This window comes from Saprolegnia diclina (genome assembly GCF_000281045.1).
Source record: "Saprolegnia diclina VS20 unplaced genomic scaffold supercont1.24, whole genome shotgun sequence".
Taxonomy (NCBI): Eukaryota; Oomycota; class Saprolegniomycetes; order Saprolegniales; family Saprolegniaceae; genus Saprolegnia; species Saprolegnia diclina.
Window position 1 is genome coordinate 460,605 of NW_008246091.1, and position 16,111 is coordinate 476,715.

Below are 16,111 nucleotides of genomic sequence, written 5' to 3' on the forward strand. Positions count from 1 at the left end.
TCGAACAGTCTTACGCTTGACCCGCTGCCACAATGCAGTTATTTAGTCGGTGACGAGGACACCGACGATCAACTTAGCTAGAGTCAATGGCGCACAGAGCTGCCAGTGCCAGGCCGGTGCCAGGCCCGTGACGCATTATTTACTCACTGTGAATGCCAACTTTGGGACAGTGCTGAGCAATCTTTTCGTATCGAGACAGTTTGGAGAAAGAAATCATCTATTTCAAGGCGGAGGAATGGGATTGGCGCATTGGTCGCAGATATCCAAGCAGTTGGCAATTCGAGGGTTGCAGCACGAGCATGGCACCGCCTCCGCCCACCGACGTCTCGGTCCTCTGTCTTCGGCTGCACATGCGCAAGATGCAGACGCGCGTAGCTGGCCTCCTCGACGCGCTCGCCAAGGCCGCGCCGCCACTCGAGCCGCAGTCGTCGCCGGCGAAAGACACCGATCTCCGGCCCGGCGAGACCGACAAGATGATCGCCGACCTCGTCGTCGAGGTCGAGCGCCTCAAGCATGAGCTCTCGAGCCGCGACGACGAAAACGCGCGTCTACAGAACGACAAGTCGGCCCTTCATCGACAAAACGTGCTGTTGCAAGAAGAGAACGCGGCGCTGCGTCTCCGGCTCGAGCACGACGAGGTCGACGCCGAGCTTTCGCCCACAAAAACAGACGACATGGACGACGATCGCAGCTGTAGCAGCAGTGAGCGACCCGTCTACGACGACGTCGATGTTGACCGTCTCGCGACGGAGCTCGAAACCCACACACAGAGCTTGCGCGACGAGCTCCGGCTCATGGCCCTCGAGCGCGATCGCCTCGAGAGGGAGCGAGACGAAGCTCAGGCCGCCGCCGCACGCGCACTTGCCGAGGGCAGCCGCCTCGCTGGCCACTCCAACGGTCAACAGCGCATCAAATACGTGCAGACGCTGCGGGACGAGAATAATCGACTCACTTTGCAGCTGCGCGAAGCCGAGAGTCGCCTCGCTCGCCTCAAGCCCACGCCAACACTCACCAAGCACGTGGATGCGACCAAGCCAAGGACCACCACAAGTAGTACCGGCTCCAAGCCGCAGTTACCAGTGAAAACGGCGACGAGCGCCAAGTCGACTCTGCCAGTATCCAAAAAAGGAGCTCGAAAACCCACGCCTCGCCGTGTGCCAACGTCATTGTAGTCTCTGTCTGGCGGCTCCTAGCTATTTATGTACAAATTGAAGTCACTGTCCTAGACGATTGCGAGCCTTCAACGATGCGAGACTTGCCATTTGACTGCTTCAAAACTGGGCTCGCACACAACTGGAGGACGGCAGCCTTGGCGTTGCGCGGCTGAAAGACTGAAAGGTTTCTATAAGTTTGCCATAAGTCTACTATAAGTCTACTACAAATCCTTGAGTCCTAGGAGAGGGTGCCACTGCAAAGCGACGCGATTGGATCGGCAGCAAAATCGATGGCATTCTATGGTTCGAAATACGAATTTCTGGGCAAATCTTTTATTCGGACCTGAAAACTGTATTGAACGCGCAGCAATCTTATTTTATTTCTTTCGAAGTATATCTTGTTGCCTTCGCCCGCCACTTTGCATTTTCAAGTTGAAGTGCCAATGGACCGAACGCGCTTTCTCCGCACCCTCGGTGTCCTCTACGGTATCTCGTTTGCGTCCATTTACGTCCAAGTTCAGAGCCTCTACGGCCCGTGCGTCGTTATAATCATCTGTACTATGTGGTCTTAACCTACGGTAGGGACGGCGTCGAACCGGTTGCCGCGTATTTGACGCGCCTTGCCAACGCCACACCCGACGCAAGCATCCCGCTGCAGCGTTTTGTGAGCTACCCGAGCCTCGTATGGTTTCATGACGCGCTCGGCCTTTCGCCAGACCTGATGATGGAGTTCCTGTGCCTTCTCGGCGGTGGCGCCGCCTGTCTTGCTGCGGCGAACATACTCACGCTGCCCGAGGTCTTTGCCGCCATGTGGAGCTGCTACCTCTCGCTCGTGCTCGTGGGGCAGTCGTTTCTGCGCGGACCGTGGGACCTCCTCCTCCTCGAAGTTGGGTTCCTCGCCCTCTTCGTCGCTGCGCCGTTCGACTTGGCGACCACCTTTGCGCCGTCGGCCGCGATACTCCATGCAATGCGGCTGGTCGGCGTCAAACTCGCGCTCATGTCCAGCGCGGCCAAGATCACGTCGGCGTGCCCCACTTGGCTCGGGCTCACGGCGCTGGACTTTCACTACGCGACGCAAGCGACGCCGCTTCCGTCGAGCTGGTTCATGCACCAGCTGCCGGTACGAACTCTCCACGAGGCAACACCCTATATATGTATATGGTGTAGCCCATCGTGCAACGCGTGACGGCCGCGGCGGGGCTCTGGATCGAAGGCCCTGTCGCGCTCCTGCTGGTGTCGCCGATCGCGCGCCATCGCGTCTTCGCTGCATCTCTGCAGCTCGTTCTGCACGCTGGCATCGCACTCACGGGCAACTACGGCATCTTCAATCTCGTCGCTAGTCTCGTCATGGTCGGCATCATGAGTGAAGCCCACGCCGCGTCACCACCGTCGCTCTCGTGGTTACGGTGGGCGTTGACGCATGCGTCAATGTACCTCTCGGTCTTTACGGCCGGCTACTACATGTTTGAGGTTGTCTACGAAGATACAACGCCGACATCGCTTCGGTTTGCGTGGTCAATCGGCCGGACGCAGACGATCCTCGGCGTCGTGTTACGCGGTGTCCTTGCTACCGCCCTGCTCTCGTTCGTCGTTGCGGTCGTCGGCCAGTTGTCCCACTCGGTGGTTGCTGCGGGCCACGACTTGCTTCGCTGCCGTCTTGGATGCACGATAGCGCTGGGCCACTTGACCTTTACGACACTTATCGGGTCTGTCCTTGTGCTGGCGTCGCTCGCGCAGCTGGCGTCCTTGGACCCGACGATCGAGCTGCCGGTCTGGGCGCGCAACACGGGGATCCTGGCGTCGCGCTTTAACGTGGCATCGACGTACGGGCTCTTCCACCGAACGCCGGGCGTAGCCAAAATCGAGCGCCACGGCCGGGAATTCGCCATCGTCGCGCGACCGACGCTCGTCTTTGAAGGCTCAGATGACGACGGCGCGACGTGGCGCCCGCTCCATTTCAAGCACCACCCGAGCAGCGTACTTACCCAAGCTTGTGGTCGTGAGAGTGATACACTCTTGTGTCTAGTTGTTCAAGTCGCCTGCGCTCACGGTGCCGCATCTTCCGCGGCTCGAGTGGCAACTGGACGTCGCGGCCAAAGGCAACTACAGCCAGGCCCCATGGCTGGTGCACCTTGCCGACAAGTTCCTCAAGGTAGCAACCATATCAGGAGTCCGGAACGAACGTTGGTGCAGGGATCCGAGCAGGCAAAGCAGCTGCTCGATGCGGCACAGGATCCATTCCGAGAGGCACCGCCACAGGTGAAAGGGTGCACAATGTGTCATTCGTGTACATAATGTCGTATAGCGCGTCCGCGTGCAGCTCTACCACTATGATTTTACGCGGTACAATACGTCGTGGGCGCGCGCGACACCCAAGGCCGTGGTACTGACACCGGCGATGAACGCGTCGCAGTGGTGGACGCGGGTACGACGCCATTTGTTTACGCATTTTCAATGTGTGACTATTGCGTTTGTCGATGATGGATAGAAACTGGTCAAGGAATACATGCCGGCGCTGGACGCGGCGAACCCGTCGGTCGCTTCGTTTCTCGCTGCCCACGGCTGGGAGCACCAAGACGAGAAGAAACCCGCTTGCTTCAACTCGAGTCGTCCCGTGCTCTGTCACACACTCGATCAGTTGCACCACGTGACGGCATCGCATCTCTACATGGCGCTCGTCCTCGGCCTTGTGCTCGTTGTGCTGGTTCCGCTTTTCATTCTGGAGACGCCCAAGTCGGCTGCGGCGCGCGTGCAAACGCTCGTGTAAAGTGCATTCACCGCTGCGTATGGTCAATATCAATTATTGGACACATTTGGCGGATTTTGCGTTGCAAAATAAACAATCAGACTCTTTTACATCTCTAAATTTAGTCAAATTTCCGTGCTCAACGCCTCGACCGAGGCCGTCGACAATGGGACTACCCAAAGCGCTTTCGTGGCTCGACGCGCCGCGGTCATTTGCGCAACTGGACGGTGACTCGCCGATCGTCATCTCGACGCTTCGCCGCGAGTGCCTGGCTGAGGCGTTTGCCACCTTTGTCCTCGTCGGATTTGGAGCCGGCTCGGTCATTCAGTCGACAATCTCGGCCGGCGCACTCGGCAACTACACGCACGTCACGTTGACGTGGGGCATCGCTGTCATGCTTGGCATCAACGTCGCCGGTGGCCGCAGCCGAGGCCACTTGAACCCAGCGTTCACCATTGTGTATTGTCTCTATCACAGCACCGAGATGTCGTGGCGAGCAGCGATTTGCTACTGTGGTAGCCAGCTCGTGGGCGCATTTCTGGGGTTCGCAGCCGTCTACAGCATGTATTACCGCGCTCTCCAGGCCTATGACCCGCACCAGTCGCTTGAGACGTCGGGTCACCTCTTTGCTTCGTACCCGGCCGCGACCGAAACTCTCGCGTCTGCCTTCTTCGGTGAGGTACTCAACTCTTGTCCGCACGTCCTACAGTTTCTTGGTTTGATTAGGTCGTTTGCTCGGCGTTTTTCATGGCAGGTGCGTTCGCCCTCGGCGATGCGAGCAACCCGTACCGCTCAACGCCGCTCCTTCCAGTGTTGACCGGGACACTAGTCGTGGGCGTTGGCATGGCGTTTGGTCTTACGACAGGTTGTTCACAGATCTTAGACCTCAAATGGAGTGTTAATGCGACATGTACGAGTAGGGTATGCGGTGAATCCGGCCGTGGACTTTGGTGGTCGTCTCTTCTCGAGCCTGGCGGGCTGGGGCATAGACGTCTTTTGTGCATGTGACAACTACTGGTGGGTGCCGATTCTGGCGCCACTCGTCGGTGGCTGGCTCGGCGCGGGTAGCTACCTCTTTTGCTCCGGATCGCCGTCACCAGCGGTGTTGCCCGACCCTACGTCGTAGCCCGCACCGTGGACCAGAGGTTAGGTATCTATACGTTTTTTCGAGCGATAGGCTGCAGTACAAAACACAGCGCTTGCGACTGCAACTTTGCAAAGAATATGAACAAGACCGTGTTTAGTTGGTCGTCTTACGTCCCAAATATATCATCGGTGACCGTGTTGCAGTAACCGACGGCAACAAGAATCTTGGAACGGAGACAATGTCGGTGGGTTGAAGGACATTGATCAATGGGAGTTGATCGGTATAAGTGCATTGCGCTCTTCGTGCGATGCACTTGGAGAACAAGATGGTGTCAATGGTCTGGACTTCGCGCGACCGGTCGTGATCGTACTAGGTGCTCGGTAACACGCATGAGGTGGGGACGACTATTTGACCATTGCAAGCTTGCGTATTCGTCCATGGTCGTGGATGCATCATTGTACTTGGGATCGAGCTGTCATGAAAAGAGAGAAAGAGAAGAAAATACGATTGGCGAACATAGAAATCAAAAGACAAAGTGACGTTACAAAACCGCATCGAATCATTTAACGCGGCTGCGCTTGTACCCGGGTCCAGTGTTGGTCTTGCGGTGCAGCAATCCATTAAGCGCGGTTTGCGCGTGTTACTTCTTCTAGGAGAGCTGCGGTGGCGGTTCGAAAAGCAGCGCTGCTGGTTCTATGTAGGTCGACAGAAGCTTGAAGCTGGTCGAGGCACGAAGCTGGTTGAAAGAGGCGCAAAACTGGTCATCGGAGGCTTGAAATTGTTTGGCAGCAGCGGCCTTCGTTGCGGTGTGGGCGTCTTGTCCTTCTTGGAGAGCGATGGCAGCAGGTCGAAGCGCTCGCAACGCAAATAGCTAGAAAAATGTAAAGATACCCGATCGTGCAAGGCTTCCATGTCGATCAAGCACTGAAATCACGCGGTTTGGATCTTTCGTTTTCACCGTATCTTCCGGATATGGTGCGCGGAAGTTGCCCTGTCACTGTAGGGAGCAGACGAGCAATGCTCAGGCTTGGAAACGATGTAGTGGTGGCTAGATCTTGTGCATTGACTAGAGCACAAACTCGAACAGGCGCGATTCTACGGAGTCCTTTGCTCCAATGATGGTCAATTTGTCAGCGTTTTGACGCTCAAAATGCTTGAATCCCTAGACTGCGTACAGTGCATCATCTCTCCAGTTGCTCAAGTGCATGCTTACTTTTCTCAACGACCCAGCGTTTTGTCTGCGCTATCGATCTCGTACTGTAAGAATGCCATTGCATCAACCTCAGACCTTTGGCTGGGGAGGTCCACGTGAGAAGTTCCAGCGTGGCGCTCTCAGCCAGAACGTTGACGGACTTGACGAACTCACTACTTGTCGTCTCTATATAGTTGGTATCGAGTGCGAGCTCGGCCTTTTTATTGTGCATATCGAGAAACCGCAGAGGGGTTTCGGCATGAGCAGCCGCCAGGTCGATCTGCGCACGGCCTACGTCCGGGAGGAGTACGTTCCGCCGGCGGCCCGCCCAAAAGAGTACGTCCACCTACTTGAGTCAGCCACGATAATTGCTCGCTACCTTGTAGTGGCCGACCGCGCAGCGCTGGCCCCGGGGGGGACCCATCCCCGACCAAAGGGCCCGAGCCACGACCGACATCGGCCCACCCGCGCCTGCACGACAAGCACATCGAGTCGGGGTACATCGTCACGAAGGCCGATTTGCGCCGGAAGCGACCACCCGACGACGTGAGCGACCGCGTTCGTCAAATCTATGCCGACGTGGGCCGCGTTGCGCGCAAGCCAGCTGCCAAGCGCGACGACGGAGGTCTCCACGAAGCCCTTCTCGCGCTCAAGTACGAGCTCCGGCAAGAGCAAGACCGTCGGCTCAAGGTCGCGGCCCGCAACCGGCGCCTCGAAGAGGTCCGCTCTTCTGGCATATCAAATTTTTCTATCTCTGGATGTAGGTGATTGCGATGAAAGACAAGAAGCTCGAAGACGCCCTGTCGCTTCGGTCGACGCACGGACCGCACCAGATGCAGCGCGAAATGGCCGCAAAGGAGCGCACGCACCACCACTTGCTCGGGAAACTGCGTGAAAAACTGCAGCAAGCAACAACGACGATCGCGGCGTATGAAGACACGCTCAACTCGCTTCGTTCGAGCGTCAAGCACACGCACGTCATGGAGTTGAACGAGCGCCTCGCGCAATACGAGATGGAGCTCGACCTCGCCACGTCGCGCTTGGAAGCCCAAGACAAAACGCTCGACCATTATCGCAAGCAGATGGAAGATAGGTCCGAGACGGCCGCGCAAAAGACCATCAAGCGCCTCCGGACCGTCGTGCTGAGCTTGAACGACGAGAAGAAGCGCCTCGAGCACGAGAACCGCGTGCTCAAAGAGTGTTTGTCGACCGAGCGATCGCAGCGCCGGTCGCCCAAGAAACCAAAGCCGCCACCGAAAGCCATCGTGGCGGACGTGCCGACGTCGCCCTCGAAAGAGCGCTGGGCGAGCCAATCGCTTCGCCGTGAAATCGACGGCAAACTTGCATCCAAGCGGCCACCGAGCGCCGGTGCGGGGCGCCGGCTCGTGGCCACGATGGCCGGTGGCGCCATCGTGCAACGAAAACCCAACGTCCGCCCTCGACCGCAATCGGTGCCAGCAACGGCGCCGGTAGCCGCGCCAGATATCGCGGGGACACAGTCAAAAGCGCCGCCAAAAGCAACCGACGATGACGACGACGCGCTGATGGGCGGCGCGGCCGATGAGAGGGTTTTGTTGGACAAAGACGCAAGAACCAAAATGGATGGCATCGAAGGTACACCCGCTACGACGGCGCCACCGATGCCCTTGTCCGAGACGGCCTCCAATGAGCCCGCAGCCACCACTGCACCCGAGATGACAACGGCAGGCGTCGACCACCCTGCGGCTAGAACACCAGCACAAGTCACCAAGCCGACATCAAGTCCAGTCAAAACGTCGCCTACTGATGCAGAAAACACACCCAACCGTACCACAGGCGCCAACCTAGCGACTCGAATGGATCCGGTAGCTGCGTCGGACGAACCGCTTCCGCCACTGACCGCTGTCCAGCCGCCCGTGAATATTGCGCCACCTGCGCTGAACGAGCAGCCGGTGTTAACGATGGACGAGGGCCTACTTTCAGACTCGGACGACGCCGCCGAGTCAGAGGGCGGTGACGACATCGAGACCACCGATGTGCCGACGGGCGAGAGCGCACCCAATGGCGACCGCGACGAAGAGAATGAAGGGTACATTGAGCGGGTTCTCAGTGGCCGGGGTAGTGTCGTCGTCTCGGCGGCCCCCGACGACGACGACGATGATGACACGGACTTTAATGCTCTGATTACTTTCGACACGACGCCTCGAGGTGATACGACAGCGTCACCAGCAAAGGTCCACCACCACGAAGACGAGACAGACAGCCACGGGTCCCTCGAGCACGTTCAAACGGCGCTCGATTCGGCCCGACGACTCTCCAAGAACGAAGGCTCGTTCAAGCGCAAGGACTCGCTCGAGTTCTTTGACGTACCTGACGTACTCAGTGCCCGTCGACGGACGAGTCCAAACGTCGATGCGCCGCCGCAGACATTGCATTTACACCGACGATCCGTGCCGGTGCACCCGGTGTTTCCGGTTGTCGCCGACGGACAAACCGACGCCGACACCGCGACCGAGGTAGCCGACGCCAACACCGCAGCCGAGGAAGCAGATGCAGCTGAGGCAAGTCTCCTACGCGTCGAATCGGGTGACATTGGAGGTGATGCATCGCGGCCCGTGACGGCGTCCCCCGTCGAGTCCAACGCAGGGACGGCCTACAGCGACGACACGTTCGACTCGGCGCCGGACCCGACGCTCGGTTCGGACGCCGCGGCACTGCGCATTCAGTGGTCATTCCGACGTCACAAACGCAAGAAGCACAAAAAGGCCGATGGGAATCCACCGCCCTCCGACCTCAGCAGCCACCATCGAGATGCAGACAATACCACCGAGATGCTGGCTATCACCATGGAGACGAACACTGGAAACAGTGTCGACGAGAGCGCCAACGGTACGCACAGCGCTATCAACAGCGAGCCTGCCAAGCCACCACCAAGCCGCGAGGCATTGACGGCCGGTCCTTCCGACGCCGCATCGACCGAGGATGCAGGCGTCGCTTCAAACCCGACACCAGACGACGCAGCAACGTGTATTCAAGCCCACGTCCGTCGGTATCTCGGGCGCCAAGCGTCGCGCCTGATGTCGGACGCCGAGACACACGAACAGGACGCCGAGGCGACGTCGATACCGGTGCAAGAACCAAGTCGTCCGAGAAGTCCGGTGGTGGACAGCACGCAAGTAGCTGTAAAAGAGCATGACGCTGCGGCGCAGATACAGACAAGCTTCCGCAAGCACGTTCAGCGTCAAGCAACGTTTCGAACCACCCATTCCGCTGCGATCACGATCCAGCGCCACGCCCGAGGACGTCTCGTGCGGCGTCAACAACACGCGCGCTCCAACTCGACCGCTGCTGCAAGCACAATCCAAGCACGCTACCGGCAGTACTCGTTGCGAAAATACCTTCTCTCGACGGCGGACGACCTCACGGAGCCGCCTCCTGGCGTCGACACGATCCCAACTTCAAACGCCAACATCGCGGCCGTCGTGTGCGAGCCGTCAGTGTCAGTCGTGCGACAGAACGACGACGATAATACGGACACTGTGCAATCAGCGAGCGAGTCGATACCGCTGCCAAGTGCGGAAGCAGACCCAAACTCGGTGCTAGCCACGACGGACGACGTCTCAGCACCACTGCTGGTGCCGGATACCGATGACAACGTTGGTGCAGATGTACTGACGGACCGCAGTGGCGCTGGACCTCGCATGGATCTTCCACTCGACATCGAAGACAAAACAGCGACGACGGAGATGGCAACGACCCTGGAACAACCCGACGACAGCTCCGCATCCGGCGATCCATACACGGCCCGGTACGACGACGGTGAAGGCTTCGACGGCGACGAGACACCTGCAGCGGGCGACGAGCCAACGGCATCTGGCGATGAACCAACAAGTGCTGGCGACGCCCCCGCCGAGCCAGATCCGACGGACGACGCGCCCGAGCCAAAAATGCCCCCCGAGACTGGGCGAGAGCTGGAGAATGACTTGTACGATGCAGCGTTTGACGCAGAGAGCAGCGTTGCGACGCCCAACTCGCACGACGCTGAAGACGCGGCCATGATTGCATCTGTCATGCAAGAAATCGCAGCGGACGACGCGTCCGACGACGGCAGCAGCCCCAACCCGCTCCAGTACGACGACGAGTTTGAAGACGACGACGACGACGCAGCGCTGGACGCCGACGCCGACTACTTGACCGAACACTCAGAATAACGTCTTATTTAACGGCGCGACGATTTCTGCACCGGCGTAAACTCGACGCCGTCGGTCTCGGTTGGGGCCTTGATGGGTTGCTGGGCGAGAATGACGACCGCATCGTCGATCGTGCAGAGGCGTGTGTAGTAGTCGAAGAGCTCGGCCTCACGCCGGGCGACGTTGGCGGGCGACGACATGTTGTCGAGGATGTGCTTGGGCGGGAACGGCGGCAGCGTCGTCGTCGGGTCCACCTGCTTGAGGAGCGAGGCGAGGCGCTGGTGCAGCGCCCGGAGCTGGGAGAAGCGGCCATTGAAGCCAAAGTGAAGCCCGTGGCCACGCATCTCGACGTAGAAGCGGACGGTCTTGGCCGCGGCCTCGACATGGCCCGTCACCGAGAGACCGATCGTCATGTCCAACACACCAATTCCGTGTGATAGGCATGCCCCGATGTCCTTGAAACGAGGGAACCAAAAGTTCAATTTGTCGTTAAAGCGAGGTGATCCTGCTGCACAAAGCTCCATGGGCACAAAACACAAGCGCGCGCGTGCAGCGGCCGCGCCTGTCACAGTAGAATCGCTGGCGCCTGCAAATCCGAGTAGCGATTCTTTGAACCACCTCATGAACGTTATCAGTCCTGCAATGTTGATCATTCCGCGATGCTGCAGCAAGCTGTTGTGGCCTCTGGGCTGACACGTGACAGTATTGGACCCGAGTGCGAAGGTTGAAGCGGCTAGCTCTTCCCGGCGACGGCTCTAACAATAACAACCCGCATCTAAGCGAAATCGGGACGATGCACCACCCTCACCGCACAACGGCAAATGAATTGGACGTTGACACCACTGGTGCCCTACAAAGAATCCACCAGGTGCACCGTAGGGCAGCAGAGGTTTCACCGCGGTGTCGTTTCCGGCTGAAGGCCGGTAGCAGTCCGCTGGGCACCGCAACGAAGCGGAGGTCGCGTCCGTCGCACGCGTCCATCACACATTCGCCATGTGCATGTTTGCAGGACAAGTACAGCAGCTCGGCTTGGTTGCTTTTAATAGGCCGCAGAGACGCCGCGATGTTGTTGTGACGCTGTTACGACGTTGTCGCGACACTATCGTAACATTGTCACGACGTTGTTACGACGCTGTTACGACGCTGTTGTAACATTGTTGTGACGTTGTCGCGACCTTGTCGTGATGAAGTTTGGCGGCGTTACCAAGCGCCTGGACAAGGCATGAAAATGACATATACGTACTCCTCACGAATGACCCCAGTGTGGCCAAGAGGCAGCTCCTCCAGCACATTGCGACCGTGAGCCCGAGAGACACCTACACGACGGGCAAGGGCAGTTGTGGCGTCGGTCTCATGGCCGCGGTCGTGCGCGACCAGATCACCAAGGAGATGACGCTCAATTGCGGCGCGCTTGTGCTGGCCGACATGGGCATTTGCAGCATCGACGAGTTTGATGAGATCACACCCTGCCCCAAGAAAACCCGAGGTTTGGGGCAGGGTACGTTGAACTTCAATGCACATGATCCCGTCCACCGACGAGTCCAAACTACGTCACACGTAGTATAGACAGGCAGTGACGCTTGCTAATATGACTTGCGAGGTCACCTCCCATGGTAACCCGAGCCCAGTACTAACACCAAAGATAGACTAGATACGTATATGTGTGTCATTAGTGCGTCGTGGCGTACGCCTTGTTGAGTGCGCCGGCAATGACGAGGTGCTGGATCTCGGACGTGCCTTCGTAGATTTCGGTGATGCGCGCATCGCGGTAGTGGCGCTCGGCCGGCATGTCGGTGACGTAGCCCATGCCGCCGAGGATCTGGATCGCCTGGTGCGCGTTCTCCGTTGCGACTTCCGACGCCTTGAGCTTGGCCATTGCCGCCTCCTTGGTAAAGTTGCGGCCCGCGTCCTTGGCGATGGCGGCGCGCCACGTGAGAAGGCGCGCGGCGTCGAGCTCGGTCGCCATCTTGGAGAGCTTGGTCTGGATGATCGGGTTCTTGGCGAGCGGCGTGCCAAACGCGAGGCGCTGGTGCGCGTACGCGATCGCGCAGTCGAGCGACGCCTGCGCAATGCCGAGCGCCTGCGACGCGATACCGATGCGGCCGCCGTCGAGCGTCGTCATGGCGATCTTGAAGCCCTCGCCCTCCTTGCCGAGGAGCGCGCTGTGCGGCACTTCGACGTTTTCGAGGATGAGCTGCGCCGTCGACGACGCACGGATACCGAGCTTGTCTTCCTTCTTCCCGAGCTGGATCTGGCTCATGGGCACGATGAACGCAGAGATGCCCTTGTGCGCCTTGGCCTTGTCGGTCGTCGCAAAGATGATGGCGTTGTCGGCCTCGTGCGCGTTCGTGATCCACATCTTGGTGCCGTTCAGAACGTAGCCCGTGTCCGTCTTGCGCGCGGTCGTCGACGCCGCGCCAGCGTCCGACCCGTTCCCGGGCTCCGAGAGGCCAAAGCAGCCGAGCTTTTCGCCGGCGGCGAACGGCGTCAAATGCTCTTCCTTCTGCGCCGGCGTGCCGTACTTGTCGATCGGCGCCGCATACAGCGAGTTGTTGACCGACATGATGACGCCGGCCGACGCGCACCCGCGGCTAATCTCCTCGAGCGCGATCGAGTACGCGAGGTAGTCCATGCCGGCGCCGCCGTACTCGCCCGGCACGATGATGCCCATGAGGCCCATTTCGCCCATGGCCTTGATGGCGTCACCCGGGTACAAGTGCTCGCGGTCCCAGAGACCCGCGTTCGGCGCAAGCTCCTTGTCCGCAAAGAGGCGGCACGTGTCACGGAGCATCGTGTGGTCTTCCGAGAGGTCCTCAAAGCAGAGCGCGCTCATGGAGCGGCGGGCCGAGCCGGCGGCAGCTCTACACGCCCATGGTCAGGCGCATGCGCATGGCGAGGAGGAGGATCGACGTACTGGCGAAGGATCGGCGACGCGCGGGCGAGGGACGAGAGCATCTTGCGGTCGGGAGCGCGTGGCCAAAATGCAAAATACGCCAAGATTGGCGAATCCGCAGCCACGCGATGTGATTGGCTGAAATGTTGAACTTGCACCGCGAGCGTCGACTCAACGCTGTTGAGTCAACAGACGCTGGCCGTGATGCCAATGCCGGCTTCTCGAAGCTCTGCCAGGCGCACAGATGGCTCGTTGCAAGCGCATCTTCCGACGTAGCAGGTCTGCCAGGCTCCAGCCTAATGCGACGAGGAGGCTGCCACCGTCACCGCTCGGCTTCACCCGGCTTCGGCTACGTTGGGCCCATGGCCCAAGCATCCCGCTTGGTCGCTTTCATGCAACGACGCCACTTGGTAGTGCTATCATTGGACGTTGCTGTAGCGTCATCCATGCCACCAAGGTGGGCGATATGCGGCCAAGAGATCGTCGGATCGATCCTGCCACAGGATGCCCTTTTATACGTTGCGACGGACACGACGCGTCCTATCCTGCTCGACACGAGACGTGCGGCAGCCAGCGCTCTTACGGACCGTGTCCACTCTAGTAGCCTCGCCCAGGCTTCTGCGTCGTCGTGGCATAGGTCACGCAAGGTCGCCATGTCAACTGCATTTGGCTGTCTATCTCTGTTTGGCCAAGAAGGCGTGGAGCACTGCATCAATGTCGTCGATCGAGTCTTCCAGGCCTTCGAAAGCACTTGGATGACTCTTCTTCTTGGTTTCATTGGCATAGTACGAGTCTTGCGGCTCTGCAAGCGGCCGACCGACATAGGGCACGAAGCAGCTCTCAACCTAAGGTCCAAACTTGGTGGAGCTAGCAGCTGAAAAATGTTACCTGAAGAGAGGCGCCGCGGGGCGTGGCTCGATCGCCGCTGACGACGGACACGAACGAGCTGCTGCTTTCGAGCTGGTTGGACCTACGCGAAAGGTACCACACACTGCAGCCCGTGTCCACGGCGAGAGCACGTACGGCGCATCGAGACTAGGCGTAGGTGGACGAGACGTTGCTGGCGCGAGGGTTCCAAAGCCAAACACCCGTCGTTCTTCTTTGGCAAGTGGCGAGTCGAGCAGTAAATTGTTGTTGTTTTTGTTACTGCTGCTGCTCATGCGATGACTGCTTCGTGGCCGAGGCAGCTAGGCACGTCGATAACCACGGCACACGAGACCGTAGAAACAACGTACCACATTGAGCGCCTTGGGCGGGTCCATTTGCAGCATGAAATTCGGTTTTTGGTACATTTCCTGTGCTACTATAGACCTCTTGTCGCACGTATCGAGACGTACCTTGGAGACTTGAAGTTTTTGTTTTCGAGCCTCTTCGATCTACATCAATCATGGTTTAGTAATTGAAGTCGGGACACAGCGTGCTGCACCTCGTGGCGGAGCCGCTGCACCGCGTCGATTTCCTGAGAAGGACCACCGGTACTATTGCGCGACGGAAAGATGGACGCCGCAGCTGGTAGCGCGGATCCAAAGACAGACGGTAGCGTAAAGCTGGGTCGGTACGCCGGACTCGCCTGCATCTATAGCAGGTGTGTGAGCTCAGCAATCGTGTTCGTGCTCTCGCACCGGCGACGGCTGTTCGGGATACATGGGTCGAGGGGGGGACGGTGCATGCATCACTATCGAGTAAAATATGTTGAGCATGTGGCCTTGATTTGGCGCTATAACGTACCTGGTTGACTTGGCGCTGGCACGGGTCCCGGCGCATTCCTACAGCGATGTTTAGACGGTATGTATCGTCCATAGTCCAAAGGACATTGTGTGCTGCGTTTGTTGTCTCTTTTCAGGGGACAGTGCACGGCGGGGCGGGTCGTTGGGAGGTGGCGGCGCACTGTTCTTTGCACTGGGCTTGCCGCTGTGCATGCGGTCCTACGCCATAAATGTCAGAGAAGAAAGGTCAGAGCGAAGGCACCATTTCTTCACGTTCTCGGCGCTGCTCCTCTTGCTTTTGGTGTTTAAGCTGCTCCTTCTTTTCGTTTTGCTCGCGAATCTACCGTCGCATTCGACGACTACTTTGTACGATTGGGGTGTACCTGCACTTGGAGCATCGCTGCATAGTCGAGCTTGAGGTTGTGCTTCTCGCTCACCTCGTCCAGCGTTTCCCCCGTAAACATGTTGCGACGACGCGACGCCCTACGAGAAACTTGGTCAAATGATGCGTCGTTCGCGCCGCAGCCCCCACATGATGATGGCGTCCAGGTGAAAACGGTTTTTGTTGAAAACGAAATGACGGAACGCCCGTCACAAAATACGACTTTTGGCGCACCACGCACACCCAGCGTCTCGAGAGGAGCTCCTTCTGAAGATGGTTTGGCGCCCATTCATCGCAAACGAAATGAACCAGCTCACCGAACGCCTATCTGTCGAACGTGGCGTTCGTATGGGTTCGGTCGCAGCTGGCGGTCCAAGTTGATGACAGGCGGCTGCATCATGCTATCTTAAACCACTTTGGTTGCACAAAGCTAACGGCCACGAAAGCACTCGTATACCCTGGGTTTTATCTCTTGCGCAAGAATCCCACTCAAACGCGAGCCATTTTCGTTAAATAGCACTTCTTCAAGCGCCCTGGCTGGCTTGCAGGTGTGGCCAGCCAGCAGAATAGGGTAAAACCGCAGCTCGATGCATTCATCGACCCTCCAAGTCGATGCTGTCGCGCCTGGGCGACGAAATCACCAAGGGAAATATCATTTTTGCTGGCCCTTGCATCACTTTGTTTGCCGTGACGGGTTCTAGCACTATCGTAGGAACCAGCTTGGGGCGACATCTGTCTTGGGTCAGCGCTTGCGGTTGACTCCCACTGCTTGATCGCTGAGC

The 16,111-nt window shown here is 58.7% G+C and overlaps 8 protein-coding genes across 8 annotated transcripts; 5 read left to right on the plus strand and 3 right to left on the minus strand.

Moving 5' to 3' along the window:
- The first annotated feature begins 278 nt into the window (after window positions 1-278).
- On the plus strand, window positions 279-1,379 carry SDRG_08141 (hypothetical protein). Its single transcript, XM_008614010.1, has one exon. The coding sequence runs from the start codon at window positions 300-302 to the stop codon at window positions 1,170-1,172; it is 873 nt and encodes a 290-aa protein (XP_008612232.1). The 5' UTR covers window positions 279-299; the 3' UTR covers window positions 1,173-1,379.
- A 218-nt stretch (window positions 1,380-1,597) lies between these two features.
- On the plus strand, window positions 1,598-3,921 carry SDRG_08142 (hypothetical protein; the record flags this gene model as incomplete). The annotated part of the gene is made up of 7 exons (XM_008614011.1): window positions 1,598-1,689; window positions 1,737-2,274; window positions 2,322-3,131; window positions 3,181-3,306; window positions 3,348-3,413; window positions 3,460-3,579; window positions 3,643-3,921. The coding sequence occupies 7 exons, from the start codon at window positions 1,598-1,600 to the stop codon at window positions 3,919-3,921; spliced, it is 2,031 nt and encodes a 676-aa protein (XP_008612233.1).
- Window positions 3,922-4,066: 145 nt separating this feature from the next.
- SDRG_08143 (hypothetical protein) lies at window positions 4,067-5,026 on the plus strand (the record flags this gene model as incomplete). Its single annotated transcript, XM_008614012.1, has 3 exons — window positions 4,067-4,579; window positions 4,627-4,765; window positions 4,821-5,026. 3 exons carry the CDS (start codon window positions 4,067-4,069, stop codon window positions 5,024-5,026), a joined length of 858 nt encoding a protein of 285 aa, XP_008612234.1.
- A 1,389-nt stretch (window positions 5,027-6,415) lies between these two features.
- SDRG_08144 (hypothetical protein) lies at window positions 6,416-10,454 on the plus strand. Its single transcript, XM_008614013.1, has 3 exons — window positions 6,416-6,515; window positions 6,566-6,899; window positions 6,944-10,454. Exons 1-3 carry the CDS (start codon window positions 6,439-6,441, stop codon window positions 10,367-10,369), a joined length of 3,837 nt encoding a protein of 1,278 aa, XP_008612235.1. The 5' UTR covers window positions 6,416-6,438; the 3' UTR covers window positions 10,370-10,454.
- On the minus strand, window positions 10,378-10,761 carry SDRG_08145 (hypothetical protein; the record flags this gene model as incomplete). The annotated part of the gene is made up of 1 exon (XM_008614014.1): window positions 10,378-10,761. One exon carries the CDS (start codon window positions 10,759-10,761, stop codon window positions 10,378-10,380), a length of 384 nt encoding a protein of 127 aa, XP_008612236.1.
- Window positions 10,762-11,701: 940 nt separating this feature from the next.
- On the plus strand, window positions 11,702-11,925 carry SDRG_08146 (hypothetical protein; the record flags this gene model as incomplete). Its single annotated transcript, XM_008614015.1, has 2 exons — window positions 11,702-11,846; window positions 11,915-11,925. 2 exons carry the CDS (start codon window positions 11,702-11,704, stop codon window positions 11,923-11,925), a joined length of 156 nt encoding a protein of 51 aa, XP_008612237.1.
- Window positions 11,926-11,991: 66 nt separating this feature from the next.
- SDRG_08147 (short-chain specific acyl-CoA dehydrogenase, mitochondrial) lies at window positions 11,992-13,407 on the minus strand. The gene is made up of 2 exons (XM_008614016.1): window positions 13,263-13,407; window positions 11,992-13,209 (listed from the first exon to the last, which is right to left on the minus strand). Exons 1-2 carry the CDS (start codon window positions 13,301-13,303, stop codon window positions 12,018-12,020), a joined length of 1,233 nt encoding a protein of 410 aa, XP_008612238.1. The 5' UTR covers window positions 13,304-13,407; the 3' UTR covers window positions 11,992-12,017.
- Window positions 13,408-13,882: 475 nt separating this feature from the next.
- On the minus strand, window positions 13,883-15,497 carry SDRG_08148 (hypothetical protein). Its single transcript, XM_008614017.1, has 12 exons — window positions 15,480-15,497; window positions 15,331-15,430; window positions 15,210-15,287; window positions 15,054-15,166; window positions 14,970-15,007; window positions 14,864-14,916; window positions 14,668-14,817; window positions 14,579-14,617; window positions 14,477-14,536; window positions 14,265-14,428; window positions 14,130-14,211; window positions 13,883-14,086 (listed from the first exon to the last, which is right to left on the minus strand). Coding segments are annotated over exons 1-12 (1,050 nt in total). The 5' UTR covers window positions 15,482-15,497; the 3' UTR covers window positions 13,883-13,915.
- Between the last annotated feature and the right edge of the window lie 614 nt (window positions 15,498-16,111).

Bases quoted from the DNA above. Each gene is read 5' to 3' on its own strand.
- SDRG_08144 (XM_008614013.1), top strand. From the start codon at position 6,439: ATGAGCAGCCGCCAGGTCGATCTGCGCACGGCCTACGTCCGGGAGGAG. The intron at 6,516-6,565 runs GTACGTCCACCT...GCTACCTTGTAG, and splicing joins CCGGCGGCCCGCCCAAAAGA to TGGCCGACCGCGCAGCGCTG. The intron at 6,900-6,943 runs GTCCGCTCTTCT...CTCTGGATGTAG, and splicing joins GCAACCGGCGCCTCGAAGAG to GTGATTGCGATGAAAGACAA.
- SDRG_08148 (XM_008614017.1), bottom strand. The intron at 15,008-15,053 runs GTCCTTTGGACT...ACATCGCTGTAG, and splicing joins CAACAAACGCAGCACACAAT to GAATGCGCCGGGACCCGTGC. The intron at 14,917-14,969 runs GTACGTTATAGC...TTTACTCGATAG, and splicing joins GCCAGCGCCAAGTCAACCAG to TGATGCATGCACCGTCCCCC.
- SDRG_08147 (XM_008614016.1), bottom strand. From the start codon at position 13,303: ATGCTCTCGTCCCTCGCCCGCGCGTCGCCGATCCTTCGCCA. The intron at 13,210-13,262 runs GTACGTCGATCC...ATGGGCGTGTAG, and splicing joins GCGTCGCCGATCCTTCGCCA to AGCTGCCGCCGGCTCGGCCC.
- SDRG_08141 (XM_008614010.1), top strand. From the start codon at position 300: ATGGCACCGCCTCCGCCCACCGACGTCTCGGTCCTCTGTCTTCGGCTG.